This window comes from Schistocerca americana, chromosome 10, assembly GCF_021461395.2.
Source record: "Schistocerca americana isolate TAMUIC-IGC-003095 chromosome 10, iqSchAmer2.1, whole genome shotgun sequence".
Lineage (NCBI taxonomy): Eukaryota > Metazoa > Arthropoda > Insecta > Orthoptera > Acrididae > Schistocerca > Schistocerca americana.
Window position 1 is genome coordinate 81,216,933 of NC_060128.1, and position 21,261 is coordinate 81,238,193.

The 21,261-nt window shown below is 39.1% G+C and overlaps 1 protein-coding gene across 1 annotated transcript in view; it reads right to left on the reverse strand.

Moving 5' to 3' along the window:
• Nucleotides 1-13,138: 13,138 nt before the first annotated feature.
• LOC124552595 (angiotensin-converting enzyme-related protein-like) overlaps nt 13,139-21,261 on the reverse strand; it is a 385,045-nt gene continuing 376,922 nt past the window's right edge. Inside the window, exon 14 of the mRNA XM_047126920.1 lies at nt 13,139-14,379. Within this exon, the coding sequence (XP_046982876.1) occupies nt 14,154-14,379 (226 nt within the window). The 3' untranslated portion in view covers nt 13,139-14,153. The remainder of the gene's footprint in view (nt 14,380-21,261) is intronic.

Below are 21,261 nucleotides of genomic sequence, written 5' to 3' on the forward strand. Positions count from 1 at the left end.
TCCTCGCACAAATGAAAGAATGGCTGACATCGAAATAAGTGTCCAAGGAACAGAAAAGCAACTGGAATCACTCAATAGAGGAAAGTCCACTGGACCTGACGGGATACCAATTCGATTCTACACAGAGTACGCGAAAGAACTTGCCCTCCTTCTAACAGCCGTGTACCGCAAGTCTCTAGAGGAACGGAGGGTTCCAAATGATTGGAAAAGAGCACAGGTAGTCCCAGTCTTCAAGAAGGGTCGTCGAGCGTATGTGCAGAACTATAGACCTATATCTCTGACGTCGATCTGTTGTAGAATTTTAGAACATGTTTTTTGCTCGAGTATCATGTCGTTTTTGGAAACCCAGAATCTACTATGTAGGAATCAACATGGATTCCGGAAACAGCGATCGTGTGAGACCCAACTCGCTTTATTTGTTCATGAGACCCAGAAAATATTAGATACAGGCTCCCAGATAGATGCTATTTTTCTTGACTTCCGGAAGGCGTTCAACACAGTTCCGCACTGTCGCCTGATAAACAAAGTAAGAGCCTACGGAATATCAGACCAGCTGTGTGGCTGGATTGAAGAGTTTTTAGCAAACAGAACACAGCATGTTGTTATCAATGGAGAGACGTCTACAGACGTTAAAGTAACCTCTGGCGTGCCACAGGGGAGTGTTATGGGACCAGTGCTTTTCACAATATATATAAATGACCTAGTAGATAGTGTCGGAAGTTCCATGCGGCTTTTTGTGGATGATGCTGTAGTATACAGAGAAGTTGCAGCATTAGAAAATTGTAGCAAAATGCAGGAAGATGTGCAGCGGATAGGCACTTGGTGCAGGGAGTGGCAACTGTCCCTTAACATAGACAAATGTAATGTATTGCGAATACATAGAAAGAAGGATCCTTTATTGTATGATTATATGATAGCGGAACAAACACTGGTAGCAGTTACTTCTGTAAAATATCTGGGAGTATGCGTGCGGAACGATTTGAAGTGGAATGATCATATAAAATTAATTGTTGGTAAGGCGGGTACCAGGTTGAGATTCATTGGGAGAGTGCTTAGAAAATGTAGTCCATCAACAAAGGAGGTGGCTTACAAAACACTCCTTCGACCTATACTTGAGTATTGCTCATCATTGTGGGATCCGTACCAGATCGGTTTGACGGAGGAGATAGAGAAGATCCAAAGAAGAGCGGCGCGTTTCGTTACAGGGTTATTTGGTAACCGTGATAGCGTTACGGAGATGTTTAATAAACTCAAGTGGCAGACTCTGCAAGAGAGGCGCTCTGCATCGCGGTGTAGATTGCTCGCCAGGTTTCGAGAGGGTGCGTTTCTGGATGAGGTATCGAATATATTGCTTCCCCCTACTTATACCTCCCGAGGAGATCACGAATGTAAAATTAGAGAGATTAGAGCGCGCACGGAGGCTTTCAGACAGTCGTTCTTCCCGCGAACCATACACGACTGGAACAGGAAAGGGAGGTAATGACAGTGGCACATAAAGTGCCCTCCGCCACACACCGTTGGGTGGCTTGCGGAGTATAAATGTAGATGTAGATGTAGATGTAGATGTAGATATTGATCTGTTGTCTGTAGTCTGCTTGAAGTGGCTGAAACTAGTCCTGTCTCAGGTTTAGGCTAAAAGCAGTATTTAAAAAGACAAAGTATTTAAAAAGGCTGAACCAACAACCTCACAAGCAATATGTCACCCCAGTCTTCTTCTTGATAACTTTTACCTCAATTACCTTCTTATACAGTTGCCTTTCTCGAATTTCTTTGGTGCAGAAGACTCGCTATGTAGTGCCACCAACTCTTGCTGTGTGACTTATTTTCTATCTGCAGAGGGTCAAGGGCTGGAAGAGAGCTTTGTAGTATTTACAGTTCTATATAACAGTTGCAACATAGGATGTACAGATCTTTTATTAATAAGAAAAACATATCCAAAGTGAATCTCAGAACAGAACAGAATGACATTTTCCTTTGGCTTCTTTCAGCTGTTAGCAGTTGTTGTCATTGTAGGCAGCGTTGTTGTCATTGTAGGCAGCGTGTCTTATTCTCTGCCTTCCAAAACACCACCAATCCCCGACGCCAAAGCATAAGTGACCTCTTCACAGCAGGTGGAGATGCCCAGTCGGTGACGTGACTTTATACTTGTCTGTGATCATGCGTCTCGTGCCACCTCTGTACACTGATCAAACCAGTGCACACAGTAGAAAATCATTTTCATGCTAACTACATAAATAATGTTTTGAAAGAAAATCTTTCAACTGTTTCTGAGGAAGAGGTAGAACAACATGTTGCACCAGAGATCTTCCCACTAAGGTGAAATATGTCTTGTAAAATAACCAAGATAGCTAATTAAAATCCTTTTAAAACCTTTTGCTTTTGTATGTAATGTATCATCACAATGAAACTCAATTCCCTCCTCTCTCTCCCCCCACCCTCCCTCCCCACCAACACTTGTACTTTTATATTTCTAATCTCAGCATTTTCAGTTTGTGATTGCTAGATGTAGAGGCTTATCTCGCAAGGGGTAAGATAGATACTGCCTACAGGAAAATTAAAGAGACCTTTGGAGAAAAGAGAGCCACTTGTATGAATATCAAGAGCTCAGATGGAAACCCAGTTCTAAGCAAAGAAGGGAAAGCAGAAAGGTGGAAGGAGTATATAGAGGGTCTATACAAGGGCGATGTACTTGAGGACAATATTATGGAAATGGAAGAGGATGTAGATGAAGATGAAATGGGAGATACGATACTGCGGGAAGAGTTTGACAGAGCACTGAAAGACCTAAGTCGAAATAAGGCCCCGGGAGTCGACAACATTCCATTAGAACTACTGATAGCCTTGGGAGAGCCAGTCCTGACAAAACTCTACCATCTGGTGAGCAAGATGTATAAGACAGGCGAAATTCCCTCAGACTTCAAGAAGGACATAATAATTCCAATCCCAAAGAAAGCAGGTGATGACAGATGTGAAAATTACCAAACTATCAGTTTAATAAGTCACAGCTGCAAAATACTAACGTGAATTCCTTACATACGAATGGAAAAACTGGTAGAAGCCGACCTCAGGGAAGATCAATTTGGATTCCGTAGAAATGTTGGAACACGTGAGGCAATGCTGACCCTACGACTTATCTTAGAAGAAAGATTAAGGAAAGGCAAACCTACGTTTCTAGCATTTGTAGACTTAGAGAAAGCTTTTGACAATGTTGATTGGAATACTCTCTTTCAAATTCTGAAGGTGGCAGGGGTAAAATACAGGGAGCGAAAGGCTATTTACAATTTGTACAGAAATCAAATGGCAGTTATAAGAGTCGAGGGGCATGAAACGGAAGCAGTGGTTGGGAAGGGAGTGAGACAGGGTTGTAGCCTCTCCCCGATGCTATTCAATCTGTATATTGAGCAAGCAGTAAAGGAAACAAAAGAAAAGTTCGGAGTAGGTATTAAATTCTGTCAGAGACAGCAAAGGACATGGAAGAGCAGTTGAACGGAATGGACAGTGTCTTGAAAGGAGGGTATAAGATGAACAGCAACAAAAGCAAAACGATGATAATGGAATGTAGTCGAATTAAGTCAGGTGATGCTGAGGGAATTAGATTAGGAAATGTGACACTTAAAGTACTAAAGGAGTTTTGCTATTTGGGGAGCAAAGCAACTTATGATGGTCGAAGTAGAGAGGATACAAAATGTAGACTGGCAATGGCAAGGAAAGCGTTTCTGAAGAAGAGAAATTTGTTAATATCCAGTATAGATTTAAGTGTCAGGAAGTCATTTCTGAAAGTATTTGTATGGAGTGTAGTCATGTATGGAAGTGAAACGTGGACGATAAATAGTTTAGACAAGAAGAGAATAGAAGCTTTCGAAATGTGGTGCAACAGAAGAATGTTGAAGATAAGATGGGTAGATCACATAACTAGTAAGGAGGTATTGAATAGAATTGGAGAGAAGAGAAATTTGTGGCACAACTTGACTAGAAGAAGGGATCGGTTGGTAGGACATGTTCTGAGGCATCAAGGGATCATCAATTTAGTAATGGAGAGCAGCGTGGAGGGTAAAAATCGTAGAGGGAGACCAAGAGATGAATACACTAAGCAGATTCAGAAGGATGTAGGATGCAGTAGGTACTGAGAGACGAAGAAGCTTGCGAAGGATAGAGTAGCATGGAGAGCTGCATCAAACCAGTCTCAGGACTGAAGACCACAACAACAACAGCAGGTTTATCAATGATTTCATTTCCCTTTTGGTTATGTCTACAACATGTACTTGTGTTTGTGCTTATTTTTTTATAGGATAAATTGCCTTTTACCAATCTTGTTTGTTTATCATCTCACATTTTCTTTAACTAATATTGTCAACCAACTGCTTTGTAATCACATTGTTAGACTTTCATAGATGATGAAACCCCGTAAGAGAATTGTCCTATTTGACGAGGTTTTATCATTATTTCATTACATCATTATTACATTATTAACATAATCAGCTTTACACTGTCTTTAAAATGTTGCTTGTAACATCATCAGGTCCTTAAATTTGTTGAGATAGAGAAGGGTTAAGTCTTTATTTACCATAAGGAGCTGCATGCTGACATTTTAATCTACACCACTCTTCACAGTCCCAAATCTCAGATTTGTGGTAATTCAAACACGTACAGAAATGAAAATTCCAAGACTCGGTCATTGCCCAGGTAAGTCTATTAATCTTTGATGACTTTGGAGAACACCTTCCTTACTGTGACCCTCAGTCACATTAGTTTGCTACCTTTGTAAGATCTGCATATACATCCTACCCTGTGGGTTGATACGGTGCAAATACTTTTTTCCCAATCTCTTTGATGCAAGTGCCCTCTCCTCGCATATCTACATAAAAGAAACAGTACACATAGTTCCTTCCATGGGTCCACTTATTAACTTGGCCTAGGCATGGGCCATCCCTCCTTTGGGTCTGCCTACACTTTACTATACAATATCTCCACTATATGGTATAGGTCATTCCTTATGTGGATTCACCTGATCCTTCTCTGGGTCCATCAGTCTTTTCTCTCCCTCACACCTACATGAAATTGGGTTCATCCCAGCTTAAAATTTGAAATTGTATGCACACTTATTACCCTTACTATTGTAGTTTCAATGATGAATTTCCTTGTCTCTTAATGACTTTACCCAGCTATTTCTAACAGAAATCTCCTGACTCCTTCCTAACATTCTTACACTCATTGTCAAAAGTTGTTCACCACTTTTTTATTTATTGTTATTACATTATTATGTTTATATCTTTGGATCACTGGAGATGTCACATTACACTCTAATGGAGCCTGTGTAGACAAATAATAGCTTCAAGAATGACTGGTTGTGGAACATACCCTCTTCTTCACTCCTGACACCAATCTATATTATTGATCTATGTGATATACTGACACCCTCCAACTATATGATAAGATAGCTTCTCACTTTCTGCTAGAAGTTTTTCTGTATTTGCTGTTAGTCTCTGTTTAGTCACTCTTAATAATTATAAAATGCGAAACCTTTGTTTAATAGCTCTTCTGTGCTTCATTCTCAACTTAAAGGACACATTATATTCATAATGATTGTGTTTTTATTATATTCAAACAAAATCTTCAGCATTAGCGCACTGTTCTAAGAAATAACCCAAGTTTTTTTGGATTAATTTTTCTCTTCATCTGTGTAACAAGTCACTGGCATTTTCTTATTGCAGATAACATTAACATCATCTATCATAGCATTATCCAAAATAGTTGGTGTCCCATGTTACCCTGTTTCCATATATATGTTGGTATGTTACCCTTCTGCTTTAAGGGCTTATTTCTTATTTTAGCACCCTTCCTTAACCCCCTGTTCAGCTGATGTCACTAACATAGGCACCTTATCACAATACAAACGATCCTTTTATTTACAATGCGTAAAAAAATCTAACACCCACACATTATTTCTGTAAATATGTTGTATGCATCTTATATTGTATGTCTTGGCTTCATCTGTGAAAACAAGTTGCATTTAGCACTCGTCAGTCTGTAAGTCAACGGTCTCTCATGATAATTTGTCACTGTGAAACATATGTATTTGATTATAAATTCCTCTGTATTTAACAGCTTACAGTACCTACTTAACATCTTACATTACCTAACCACCTCCGTAAAAGATGTATAAACCGCAACCATTATTCCTATGTATACCATTATTCCTTCTTTATACTCAAATAACAGGTTTACTTTCATGTTGCAAGATAGGATAGTAAGAGAAGGATTTAAGTTATAAACAATAGGATAGCTGAAGAGGAAGAACTGTTCCATGGAAAACTAAATATGAACTAATGAAGCAATTAACTTCTTTATCATACTGATATAATATAAATCCTTTTCTTGCCCAGTTTCCGTGGTCCACCAAAAACACTGCTTTTGGATGTGGAATACCCACAATTTTAAATAGTTCACAGTATTTTCAAAGAAGTTTTTTTACTAGTCCCCTCCTTTATATTTAAATTATAATAATACAATCTGATAGTATTCATTCATTACACTCAGATTTCCAGTGATTGTCTTTGATTTTCTTAATTCAACAGCTGACTCTTAACAAGCACAGGCGCTACTCACTTTATTCGTCATTTAATTTAAAAAATTTCCTTTAGCTTTAACCAATCATATAATAAATAAGTAGTAAGGCTATAGTGCATCAGGTGAGTAGTAAAATTAATCACTGAAGTAATAAACATAACTAAATATTATCATACACTTTCAGCAAATAAAGTTGGCTCTGTCTTGTGCTAAACCTTATGAGAGACAGCACATCACATCACTGATGTTCCCTAGGATTGTTACTACCACATCCTCCCTCAATGGGAGAATATATACCCCATAAGTCTTTAACTCCAGTCATTTGAGTGAACTCTACACTTAATGCCTGATACAGCATGGAATTCATTACTAATAAATGGCTCTGAGCACTATGGGACTTAACTTCTGAGGTCATCAGTCCCCTAGAACTTAGAACTACTTAAACATAACTAACCTAAGGACATCACACACATCCATGCCCAAGGTAGGATTCGAACCTGCAACCGTAGTGGTCGCGCGGTTCCAGACTGTAGCGCCTAGAACCGCTCGGCCAGCTCATTACTAATAAACTTTCCTTTTACAATTGTTGACAATTTACGTGATCCATCATGTAAAATACATTCGCAGCTTAATAATCTCTTCAGATATTCCTTAGTGTTCATAAACTCACTAGAATAATGCTTATAATCAATGCACATCTTATGATCTATACAAGTTGTCAGGCTTCTCTGACCCATGCAGTGTTCTATGCTTAATCCATCCTCCGAATATTCATTATCATCTATACATTTTTCAGACACAGGCTTACAGTCATCATTTACTCAAGTACACTTACTAGGACACACAAATTCTCTCTCAAAAGCTACTTCAGATTCACTCAATATCTTAACCCTTTATTTGGCAATTCTGCTGTTAAGGAACTTATAATTGCACACTTTTTCGTGCTACATGAGTTAGCAACATGTAACATTCCAAGTGGATTGATATTTTGTGGGAAGAGGAAGTCTAGCTTTTGGATGGACAATTGGTCAAGAAGAAGAAAATTGCAGCTCCAGTGCCAGCAAATTGTGCACAATTTTGTGCTCTGTTCAGAATATAGGCCAAAAGGGAAGAGGTGGGTGGTGGCTTTCATGAGTATTCAACTATAAACAGTGGAAAACGAGGAATTGCTCTGTGCTTTGTATCAAAAAAGAACTGCTTTAAGATGTCTCACATGAAATAGTGCAAAATGCAACCAGTTTTCGAGTCACAGGAACAACATTGTAGTAATTATATTGTAGCACCTGTGTGCCTTTTGTGAGCAACAATACTTAAAGGCAACATACTCCATTTTAAAAAAATGGATGTAAAAGTGCTCAGATGACAATATAATTCTAATGTAAGTACCTTAATACTTTTTCTTCACAATACTTCTGTGTGTACAAAGCAAATGGTTAAACTTATTTCTGCAGTTTGAATTCCAGTTTACTTCCCATTGTAAGTGTAACACATTGAAACTGATTTTACTGGTATCATCATAAACTTTGGATAAGAGTTCCTTAAATTACTTTTTAAATTCTACTGTGTGTACAGAGCCAAATGGCTTAAACTTCAGGAATCCTTTCTGGTGTTCTACAATATCACCTAACGAATTGGCAATAGTGGTAGTAGAACCAACATTCTTTTGTACTTTCGGTTCAACTAATTCCTGCTTGTGCTCCTGCAAAGCGATTGAACGTTGTTCTAATGTCTCTATCCATCCTTTCATATCTGAGATTTGGTCATTTAAAGCCTTAAATCCATACGTGCCTCTGTAAATACTCAAACCACCTCCTTTATTAAAGTGCATTGGTTTTCCACTTATTGTGTGACTATGAATGCAACTTTACAAAGGTAGCTTCTATGCAACTAATCTTACCTACTTTTGTTGATACCTCCTCTAATGACTGGCCTTGGGTATTAATGATACTTTTTAATTCCTCCCATTGTCTTTTTAATTCATCTAGCTCTTCTAAATTTATTAGTTTCTTTAATATTTCTACTATGGGGCTTTCCATGCTAAGTCTAGTAATCAGCATATAGAAACTACAACAGTCTATACTCTCAAGGACCTCCATACCCCGCAACTTCATTTTGAAACAAACACAAGGAATAAATCAAATACTTTATAAACAGATCACTACATAGAAACAATTTACACTTGGGGCTGTTACAGCTCACCTGATTAGTTGTACTATTGGTCACACTGTGTTGCTGATGCGTCGTGCGGGCGAAGCAATGTCGCGATGAGCCGCTGTGTAACCATTACGTTAGTCAGCTGACTAGCCTCTGTGCTGCCCTTTCATTGTTTACTGTTGTGAATGCCATCAGAAGTTACAGCTGCCCTTGTAGGCTCTGACTGCATTCAGAGGTCATGTGTTTCATCAACATAATGTTTTTTAGTTCACATGTTTATGGTTTCTTCAATACAAAGATCTCTAGCTTCTTGTGCAACGCAGCTAGCTCTTTATTCGCACGAGGTAATGGCCGCTATTGACAGGGGATCTCAAGGTGATTCCGTATTTTTAGATTTCCAGAAAGCTTTTGACACCTTTCCTCACAAGCGATTTCTAATCGAGCTGCGGGCCTACGGGGTATCGTCTCAGTTGTGCGACTGGATTCGTGATTCCCTGTCAGGAAGGTCGCAGTTCATAGTAATAGATGGCAAATCATCGAGTAAAACTGAAGTGATATCAGGTGTTCCCCAGCGAAGCGTCCTGGGACCTCTGCTGTTCCTGATCTATATAAATGACCTGGGTGACAATCTGAGCAGTTCTCTTAGGTTATTTGCGGATAATGCTGTAATTTACCGTCTAGTAAGGTCATCTGAAGACCAGTATCAGTTGCAAAGCGATTTAGAAAAGATTGTTGTATGGTGTGGCAGGTGGCAGTTAACGCCAAATAACGAAAAGTGTGAGGTGATCCACATGAGTTCCAAAAGAAATCCGTTGGAATTCGATTACTCGATAAATAGTACAATTCTCAAGGCTGTCAATTCAACTAAGTGCCTGGGTGTTAAAATTACAAACAACTTCACTTGGAAAGACCACATAGATAATATTGTGGGGAAGGTGAGCCAAAGGTTGCATTTCATTGGCAGGACACTTAGAAGATGCAACAAGTCCACTAAAGAGACAGCTTACACTACACTCGTTCGTCCTCTGTTAGAATATTGCTGCGCGATGTGGGATCCTTACCAGGTGGGATTGACAGAGGACATCAAAAGGGTGCAAAAAAGGGCAGCTTGTTTTGTATTATCACATAATAGGGGAGAGAGTGTGGCAGATATGATACGCGAGTTGGGATGGAAGTCATTAAAGCAAAGACTTTTTCGTCGCGGCAAGATCTATTTACGAAATTTCAGTCACCAACTTTTTCTTCCGAATGCGAAAATATTTTGTTGAGCCCGACCTACATAGGTAGGAATGATCAGCAAAATAAAATAAGAGAAATCAGAGATCGAACAGAAAGGTTTAGGTGTTCGTTTTTCCCGCGCGCTGTTCGGGAGTGGAATGGTAGAGAGATAGTGTGATTGTGGTTTGATGAACCCTCTGCCAAGCACTTAAATTGTGAATCGCAGAGTAATCATGTAGATGTAGATGTAGATGACCAGGTTGCTGTGGCCCACCTACCTCCTTTACTCTGTCTGTTGTGACAGTTCACACTTATTTGAGTTTTACCAAATCGAAAATTACTTCTTCAATATTTTGATTACTTCAGGCAACACTACACTGTGTTTTAGCCTATATCTTTTTTGCTCTTTACTTAGGTTCCTCTAGGCAGTGTCTCATTTTCTTCTGTTATTTTCTAAAGATTGAACTTATTTACAAAAAAGCTCTCTTCTTTCAGTGTGAGTTATCTATGCCCCTCACATCGATTTCAAATGAAGTAGCTAAAACCAATACTGTCTCGGGACTAAGCCAAATGAAGTATTTAAAAGGCTTCACATAGCGAAACTGAAGCAACAACTTCACGAGCACTATTTCATCCTAGTATTCTTCTTTACAACTTTTATCTTGATTATCTTCTTATGTGGTTGGTTTTCTTGAAGTTTCTTGGTGCACTGGACCTGCTATGCATTGCCACCAATTCTTGCTATGCAGTTTCTTTTCTATTTGCAAAGGTTTGAGGATGGGAAGAGAGCTTTCTGGTATTTATGTTACTAAATGACATAATGATTTTTTAAAGAACTCTTCCATATTTGGTTGTTTTATGTAAGAATTAAAACAGTGGGTGCTCAGATGTCATTACTCAGAACAACATACCCAAAGTGAATCTCATAAAAGAAGAGAATGACATTTCTCTTCAGCTTCTTTCAACTGTTTCTGGTCATTGTAGGCAGTGCCTCTTGTTCTCTGCATTGCAAGACACTGGCAAGCTGTGACACCTAAGCGTAAGTGATCCCTTCACAGCAGGTGAAGACCCTCAATCAATGCTGTGCCTTAGTGACATTCTGTGCACATGAATCTCCCTTCAGCACTATAGATTGATCAAATCAGCGTGTGCACAGTGGAAAACTCTCTACATGCTAGATACCTAAAAAATACTTTAACACAAACATGGTTCGTCTGATGGCAAGGAAGAAGTGGAACAACGTTTTACTCCACAAACCGTCAACACATTGCAAAATATTGTTAACCAGTAGTACTGATGGTCTAGAGGCCATTTAAAATGTATTATTTAAAAAATTCTAGTCATGCATATTTGATGAGAACTTCAACTGGAAATCACATGTTATAGATATTGAACTCTTCAGTCCAGCAACTTTCCTCTATGTTTAATTGCTGTTTTTGATGATGAAAGGATAGAAAAATAATATACTTTGCACACTTCCATTGGTTGATGCCGTATGGAATAATTTTATGGGGCGATTCCACACACTGATACAATGTATTCATTTCATCTCACAGAACCATGCTGTAAAGATGATAACTGGTGTCCATTCTTTTACATCATACAGACAACTGCTCAAAAATTATGTGTACTAACAACAGCCTTACTCACTCATGAAAGCACAACCTGAAGATATATCGCATTCATAAACATAGCATTAGGAACACAAACAGCACTCACTTTCCGGTACTTAACCTTACTTTTGCACAGAAACATAAAAATATCCGACTACCTCGACAGCTCTTCCTGCTCCACAGATGAATTTTTGGGTAGGTAGTATCATCATCATTGGGTTACATTTATAAAATTTTGTAGCTGATTAATATAAAAAATAATATTGTTAAGTAAATGACTATCAGTAGCCACATTCTAGCAGAAAATTTATCTTATTTGTAAACCTACTAATACCTTTAAAATCCTAGTGACTGCTATAAATATTATCTTTAGAACATGCGAAAACCTAAAAATGAGATGACAGTGCTCAAGATAACTATCAACTTAGATACTGCATGCTTAAAACCTGACTTTTGTTATGAAGTATTCAGAAGGAAGTTGTTTTCCAACATACTGTCTTTTGGAACTGGGCCAGTTTAAAGCATGTTGCATAAAAATATTCTCTTTTTCATGAAATCTCTACTAACTATTTCTGGTCATTATTGAAATGTAACATCAGAATGCTTTACCATGCTGATACTTTTAATTACTAATATTTTAATTCGATTACACTTTGCCTATGTTCATTTATGCAAGCAGCAAAATTGAAACACAAGATTGACATATCACTGTGAGCACTTGTTAAAGCACACTGCTCATTGCACAATTACTTCTCACAATAGTTGAAACACTGCTTATTGTAATTACAAGACAAATTGGTTATATGTATTTTAACACACACACACACACACACACACACACACACACACACACACACACACACTCTCTCTCTCTCTCTCTCTCTCTCTCTCTCTCTCTCTCTCTCTGTCTGTGTGTGTGTGTGTGTGTGTGTGTGTGTGTGAGTGTGAGAGAGAGAGAGAGAGAGAGAGAGAGAGAGAGAGAGAGAGAGAGAGAGAGGATTTATTCTTTTCTGCTTTCTCCATTGTGAAAATTTAGTCCAAGATGGAGTGAAGAAAGTTAATGATTTTGCACCATTAAGGGGATATGGTCTAACCCGGGGATTAGGTACTACATATTTAATCTTTGATAACATGATTGAGACCTACTGCTATCAGCCAAGACAGACTATGAAATGCTATCATTCAGCATAGTTTAAACAGGTAGCATGACATTTAACAGGTGGCCCTCTAGAATGCAGAGGAAATTTGAGTTTGCCATTTGAAATTTAATACCAAATCACTATCCTGTCCTATAATATGTTTTGGGATGACACTTACCAAGTCTCACCAAGTAGGCCTATCAGTTTTCATTTCATTATCCCCATCAACACTCATAGATGTAGAAGTGGCTTGTTTAAATATTTGTAAAGTCAAAATACAAAATCCCTTAGTGACATTGTTAATAATGGCACTTACTGCTGCAAATTACACACAAAAAATGAACAACATTATTGACATTGGTCAAATGCATAATGTGGATTGCCTGAACTCTTCCAATTTGCACCAATCCAGAACTGGACTCTAGTGTTTGAGAAGAAGTTACCAAATTGTTGGTAAAATTACAGATTTATCAATGCTGAAAGTACAGATGAGAGTTTTGATACAGACACATTATACTCACTGTTCACCTTAAAAGATATAATTTGGCAGTTAGACTTTTACAGTTGAATACAGTGAAAGTTACATGAACATTTCAAAAATGGGTACAAAATATAACAGTCACATTTCTCATTTTAAGATGTCATGTGCCATTCATATACAACATATTTCTTTTTCTCTGCTTCTTATAAACTTTGTATAATCAACTATGCATGCTAGTAACTAAAAACCTTTTACACGTATTTCAGCAATGGCAATGCAAACACACACACACACACACACACACACACACACACACACACACACACACACACATCAATTTATAAATTTCATTCTTATTTCACAGACATTCAAAAACATAATGTAGACATTGTGTTGCAAATAAACCGCTATATATTCTCATTTCAAGATGCGATGCATCACTCATGTACAACATATTTCTATTTCTCTATTTGTGATGTACAATTTACAGTTAACTTTGCACACAAACACCCACTAGTACCAGTTTACTGTTACATGTGTTCCAGCAATAGCAACACCTGAACAACGCACGCAAAGCAGTTCTGCCCTTATTTCACAGAAATTCAACAACATAATGCGTATACCGCATTGAAAAGGCAAGAGTTAAAGTTTGGTCCTCTCATAATAGACCTCGAATCTCTCAAAAGCACAGAAATTTGTGAGAATCCTTACACAGTTAAATATCATTTCATTAAAAGCGATATCACAGACAAGAACACAAGATCACAAGAGCCAAAAAGTGGGCTCACATTTTCTCGCGGTACACGCGGTAAGGTTACCGGCACACAGTCCAGTGCACGGCGAACGCAGCTCTGAACACTGGACAGTGGTCGCCCTGTGACGTTCCAGTTCCAGCACCACCCACGCAGCTCTGTGGAAACGTTCACCCACCGAGACCAGAGAGCATGACCGTCAGACCCTGGTCTCGGTGAGGCCATTTTGTCATGTGGGCCGGCGGTTCCTCCTCTCACGCTGTTTCTTCTTCCGGTAGAAGTGCCGCCCCGCCAGGATCGCACCGGTTCCCAACCCGATTCCAATGAGCGATAAGCTCCCTATCAGGATTGCCTGGCTGCCCGCTGCATTGTCAGGTTTGGGTTCCGTACCGGGCAGCGGGCCAGATTTTGGACTGTCGCCCTCCGGTTTCGCCGTTCCCTCCACTTCTTGAGACCTGACAAAAGCAACAACAGACAACAATGAGAGAATCTTGTAGGTGGTGTAGCCTGAAATGTACCTGCCACAGCTAGGGTGTAGTTGTATGGATTTTTAGTAGTTTTATGCACTGTTGTGCTGTAGAATAACATTTTTGTAAGTTAATGCAAAGTTTTCGCTTTATTTCTTGCAAATGCTCAAGTTAATAATGTAAGACAAAAAATATTCAAGGTAATAAGCACTCCATTGTTAATTTAACATAAATTAGCACATTTTGTATAAACTTTATTAGCTTCTTTGTAACAGGGTCAGATCACATGTTTAGTGTACACATATGGGCTAATGTCGCAACCCAGTACTACTTGAGAAAAATGACTGTGATATTATTATTTGGATGAATGTGTGAAAGATCAGTTTTAAGCAGTAAAAGTACTGTTTTCAAACAGTGGAAACTCCAGGTCAGAATATCAACGATGTAAGCAAAAGATAGATTGCTACTGACTCTAAAAATGACAGGGTAAGTTGCAGACAGGCACAGTTAGCACACTTACACATTATCTTTCAGACTCAGCCTTTGTCAGTAAAAGAAAAAAGTAGAAAAATTAATTATAACACTATAGATGCTCTTTCTGGGACAGTTCTTTACATTATTCATCAACCCAGCAGAGGTAGTAAGAAGGAAGGGGGCAGAGATGCACACTACACAGAGAATTACAAAATGTGAGGAGAGAGAGAGAGATCAGGATGACTGAAGCAGAGAAACAATGTGGTGTTCTTTTCCTTAACTTTTCATAATTGTGAGTGACAATTTAGTGACAAGTGAAACAGGAGAGAGGATGGCATCAATACTGTTTGCTGGTGATTTGATGGTGTGGGTGAGAAGTGAGGCAGAAGTACGACAGCAATTAAACATTTTGAAAGAGTGCGTACAAAAGTTAAGCCTAAAATTTAATACATAGAAATGTGGACTACTGGTCACAACAAGAAAATATGACGGACCTATAGCAAACACAATACTGAGGATTATTGTACTGAAAAATGGAAGAAAAGACATAGGGAAGCAAATGTGCAAGCCAAACTAATAGCTTTAAGAGGACTGTGAGAGGAATGGTGAACATGGAACTGTCTTAGAAAAGAAAGAGGGTGGCATAACAAAGTTCGGGAAGAGTGTCACAGGTATGACACACAAGTTTGGATGGAGATAATTAAAACCAAATCGTTTCTCATTACAGCAAGATCTTTTCACAAAATTTCTATCACCAACTTCCTCATTCCAATGCAACAATATTTTGTTTACTCCCACCTACATAGTGGGCAATGTCTTTCATAATAAAATAAGAAAAATCAGATCTCACAAAGATACATATGTATGTTCATTTTTCCCTCATGCTATTTGAGAGAAGAACAGTACAGAAATAGTCAAATTGGATCAATGAACACACTGCTAACACCTGGGTGTCAGTTGTAGAGCAGACTCGTAGACGTACCAATTTTCTTGGACACTGCATAAGTCTGGATCATGAAGGCAAGGGAAGAAATGAAGGTGCAAGCAAGTGAAATGAAGTTATTGAGAGGTTGGCTAGATATAACAAAAATGGAAAAGATGACAAATGGAGGTATTGGGAAAAACACACAAGAAACCGCTGTGTGGCAAGATTGGGAGAAATTCATTAATAAAATAGTATGGGCATGTGAAGACAGCAGATAACAGGATGTCTGGGAAGATGTATTAGATGAAGATGAGACACAAGAGACTGTTTGGGGAAAAAAGAAGGTGAAGACTGGTCCAGAACAGCGAAAAAGAGGTGGTGGGAGATGATGGCAAGACTCTTGTACCAAGCAGACTTTGACAGTAGCCGGAAACTGTGTAGCATGATGGGTGGCTAGCTAAATAACAACAGGAAATGTCTCAGCAGCAGAACACACACATAAAAGGGGGTTGTAATTAGGCAAGCTTTCGGAGGCAGTGGCTCCTTCTTCAGGCAGAAGGGTTGAAGGGAAAGGAAGAGGTGTGAAGGAAAAGGCTGGAGAAGTCTAGGACAAGAGATAGGTTTTGGGAAAAATTACCCAGAACCAAAATCTACCCCTTTTTCCTAGACTACACACACACACACACACACACACACACACACACACACACACACACACACACACACACACATATATATATATATATATATATACAGGTTGAGGCAGCTAAGTCAGAATACCCCTTGTATCTCCCCAACCGTAATAGATAAAAAATATGGCGTTTGGACAGTGAATTGCAGGGACAGGGGCTACTTGAATACATCACATTTCTTGTTTGTGCTATTTTTGATTACAGAGATACGAGGCCATCTTTGGTTTTTTTTAAAAAATGGAACCCTATGTTAAATTTTAGCGAAACATGAAGGGCTTAAAAAGATGGTTTCAAATATGTGTATATCATAATATTTAGGCAAATAGTTTTTGAGACACAGACAGGTTCTCGTATCATGTTTGCCCTTCGAAGCGGCGTTGTCCAATGCAACTTTTCCTGTTGACCGCTGAGGAACTTAACAGGGAAGGCGTTATTTTCCTGCTTCTCCATAATGCTACAAGGTGACACACGAGGTAGCTGGAGATAAGGGTATAAATGTGCTGCTGGGGTAATGAGGCATCGCATTTCCGTCGCAGTTTCTTGGAGCAGACATGTACACCAACGAAGAAAAGTTAGTTATGCTTCTAGTGTATGGTAAAAGCAGAAGATATGCTGTTAGAGCAGTAAATCGATATGGGAGCTGTATCCTGATCGTGAGCATCCTACGCGCCAGCTTCTTGCACGTATTGGCAAGAAACTACTTGAATCGGGACCATGGAATGCCATACAGAGCACAAGGCAGAAAACTGCAACTGGTGAGGTACATGAAGAGGGCATTCTAGCATTGGCGCGTAACGACCCTACTGTTTTGTTGCGACGTATCGCCTCAGAATGTGCTATAAGTCAGAGAAGTGCTCTACGCATATTGCACCAGCATAGATTTCACCCACTTCAACTCTCATTACAACAAGCACTATGCGGTGTGGATTTCGAACGGCACCAGAAATGTTGCCGGTTTGCTCTGCAGCGCCTACAAGATGATCCAACATTTTTTCAACGGGTGCTTTTTACTGATGAAGTGACTTTCATCAACCACAGTAATGTGAATTTGCACAATATGCATCACTGGTCAATAGAGAACCCTCATTGGCTTCAACAGGTACAGCATCAGCAACTGTGGAGTGTTAATGTGTGGTGTGGCATTGTCAGAAATGTCATTGTGGGGCTGTACAACATTCTGGGTATACTAAATGGCAATAACTATGCATTGTTCCTGCGAAACATTCTGCCCATTTCGCTGGAAGAGGTACCACTAACTATGCATCAGTGCATGTGGTTTCAACACGATGGCTGCCTGCTCACTCTTCCTGTGTGGCTACAGAGTTGTTAAACGAAAGTTCCCAGATTGTTGGATAGGACGACATGCTGAAGTGAAGTGGCCAGCTCGGTCTCCTGATTTGACCCCTCTTGATGTGTTTCTGTGGGGAGCAATCAAACAAAGTGTATGCTCAAATACCAACAACGCCAGACGATATTAAGCAACGTATCGTCGAAGCATGTGCTGATATCTTGTGTGACACCCTCGCAGCTGTTCACAAATCATTCGAACGGCGGCTACAAATGTGAATTGCAGCAGAGGGGAAGCATTTTGAGCACATGCTTTAGTAAAGTTTTGTATCATGTACAGTAGGTATTTTGCATCTTGTGTGTATTTGCTTTGTATTGTGATCAATTGTAACTATTTTCAAATAAAAAACAAATATGTACAAAATAATTGTGACACATAAGGGCCTCCTCATTTACATTTGTATTTCTGTTACTTAAAATGTATTAACATCTAGTAGTATTTTAATACTGTATGTTGTCTACTATTTTGGTATCACAATAACTGAATAATATTTGTGCAACATCATCAGTTAATTTTTGCCCAAAATATCACAGTATGTATTACATTGTCAGGTAAATGAGCGTGTTTGTGTAAGGATGGACTCGCAACGTTTACCATGTACTCTACACAACAGGAAAGATCACATTGGACAACGCCGCTTCGAAGGATGTACACGATACGAGAACATATCTGTGACTCAAAAACTATTCGCCTAAATATTATGATATACACATATTTGAAACCATCTTTTTAAGCCCGTCATGTTACGCTAAAATTTAACATAGGGTTCCATTAAAAAAAAAACCAAAGATGGCCTCATATCTCTGTAACAAAAAATAGCACAAACCTGAAATGTGATGTATTCAAGTAGCCCCTGTCCCTGTAATTCACTGTCCAAACGGCACCTTTGTATCTATTACGGCTGGGAAGATACAAGGGGTGTTATGATTTAGCTGTCTCATATAGACACACACACTTTAGCTATATACTAAGAAGTCGGGAATATAATATGTACTCGTTTAATTACATTATCTTATCAACAGTATCCAGACACACTTACGTACTGCAAACTTCACCACTAGATATGTGATGGACCTGCCAGTACAAATGGAGGGGTGTGGGTGTATTATGTCATCAGTAGAGAAGCAGTAACTGTAGAATTGATTGGTCAGTGGAGCTCAGCGACTTCAGATGTGGACTAGCTACTGGATGTCACTTGAGTGAGAAATCCCTTAGCTTGAAAGCCTTCTGAAGTTGCCCGGTTTGATCCACTGTGATGAAATTGCAAAGTGGAACATCCACAGCTAAACAGAGACCAGACAGACCTCACGAACTGACGGACAGGGTCAGTTGATCGTTGCAGAGGGCGGTTTAAAACATTCGCACGATATCGTTGGAACGAATCACTCGTAAGCTGTGAGTGCTACCGTGAGTCCAGCTAACACAATGACTGTGTGTAGGAAGTTGAAAGGATGGGGTGCAACTGTCAAGCAGCTCTTCATAAGGCACACATTTCTGTATTCAATGCTAACAATGCCCAAGGCAGTGTAAAGAGCGACACCTGCTGGACAGAGAAATGAGTATTTTGTAGTGATGAATCATGCTATACTCTCTCTCTCTCTGAGGCAATATTTTTGTATCAGCATGACAATGCACCCAGTCACAAAGCCGCGTCTCAGACAATGGTCTGTAGATAGTAACATTCCTCAAATGGAGTGACCTGCCCAGAGATCTGACTAGAATGCAATGGAACACCTTCGGAATGAGTCAGAATGACGGGTTCGTTCCGTCATCCGATTGTAGGAGTGGTTTTGCAGCTGCCGACTCGGCGTGCAGTACGCAATCTGAGGTGGACTGCAGAATGAGTTGTAGGCAACCGTGGTATGCACTGTCACACACCGGAGCACGAAAGTAGGTGCAAACATTAATAATGATTGATTCACTTAGTTTTGTAGGAAATGAGATAATGCATAATATTTTAAAGTGATCAGACTAAATCTTAAAAGAAAGGCTAATTTGAGAAGAGTTGTGTAACTATGTATGTTAACATAATGTGAAGGAACTTTAAACAGTGTGGGAGTATTTTCCATGAATGCAAAGTATAATAAATACAGTGTCTAGCACATACTGTTTTGATTTCAATAGAGTTTTCTTATCTTTGTGGTACTGAGTTATGTGGAGTAGTGAGAGTAGGTGTCGGATAGGTACTTTTCACTTAGGCATATGGTTAGAAACTTCATTACCCTCACACATTTATTTCTGGAGCAACAATATCTACCAATGCTGTTGAGATCAAGAGTCCAGTGCCAAACTGATATGGCAGCAAACTTAGGAAGCCAATATTTGAGAAGCAATGTCAATCTAAAACTGGCATGGTATTTTACAAGGTGGAGGTCACAAATAAAATAAATTTTGTAGAATAATTTTTTACCCCAATCAGGGTTCTTTTGCTGTTAAAAGTCTGATAATAAATAGCAACTCAGTGGCAGTACATGAGCATGAGCAGTTTTCTACAAATCCTTGAGTATGTCAAAGACAAGGTATCTGATGAGACAAAAAATACTGCTGCTGATGACAAAGCTGATTGTGGTGGTGGTGGTGGTGGTGGTGTGTGTGTGTGTGTGTGTGTGTGTGTGTGTGTGTGTGTGTGTGTGTGTGTGTGTGTGTGTTTTACCAAACATGTTCATTTTGTGGAAGTTGCTTTCATAGTAGGACTTGTTCAAGCCTGCTCACATCTGCATTTGTTCTTCCCACCATACAAAAACATTTCTGCACACCACTTTCTTGAGGAGCTCCACTATGCGTGCATTCCGGCATGGTAGGATGATGTCTGCAATGAAATGTTGGTCTGCTGAGCTTACCTATTCTGATGGAACTTGTCACAGTGTGATGATCAATTTCAGATTGCTCCATGCAGCCTCTCTTTCATGCTGAAGTAGCATTAGTATGATGTACATGAGTGTATTTTATTGTAATTAAAAATAATTTCAAACAAATATTAAACTGAAGGGATACAGAGGATACAAAAAGTGACTTTTTCAACAAATGTAATATAATCATACGTTTAGAAAGAAATACTTGTAAAGATATGGGCCATTGTATTTTATAACAGCCATTCTTGTTCACTCACAAGTGGAATTAAAAGAAGAGATGAGTCTCTAATTGCTAATGATAAAGATGTGAAGATGATAACAAAGAAATGAAACTACAAAGAGGGGCAGAATACTATGCAGCAGAACCAGAAGAATTTTTGAGAAAGACAATAAGTACATCAAAGAAGAAAGCAACAGGAAAAGGTCAGATAATATCAGAGATGATTGAGGAGTTACTCAAACTAATCAAAATGATACGGAAGAAGGAAGAGATGCCAACAGAATGGACTCTAGCTGTTATTGTACTAAAGCATAAGAAAAGCAAGAGGGAATTAAATAACTATACAGGGATCTCACGAA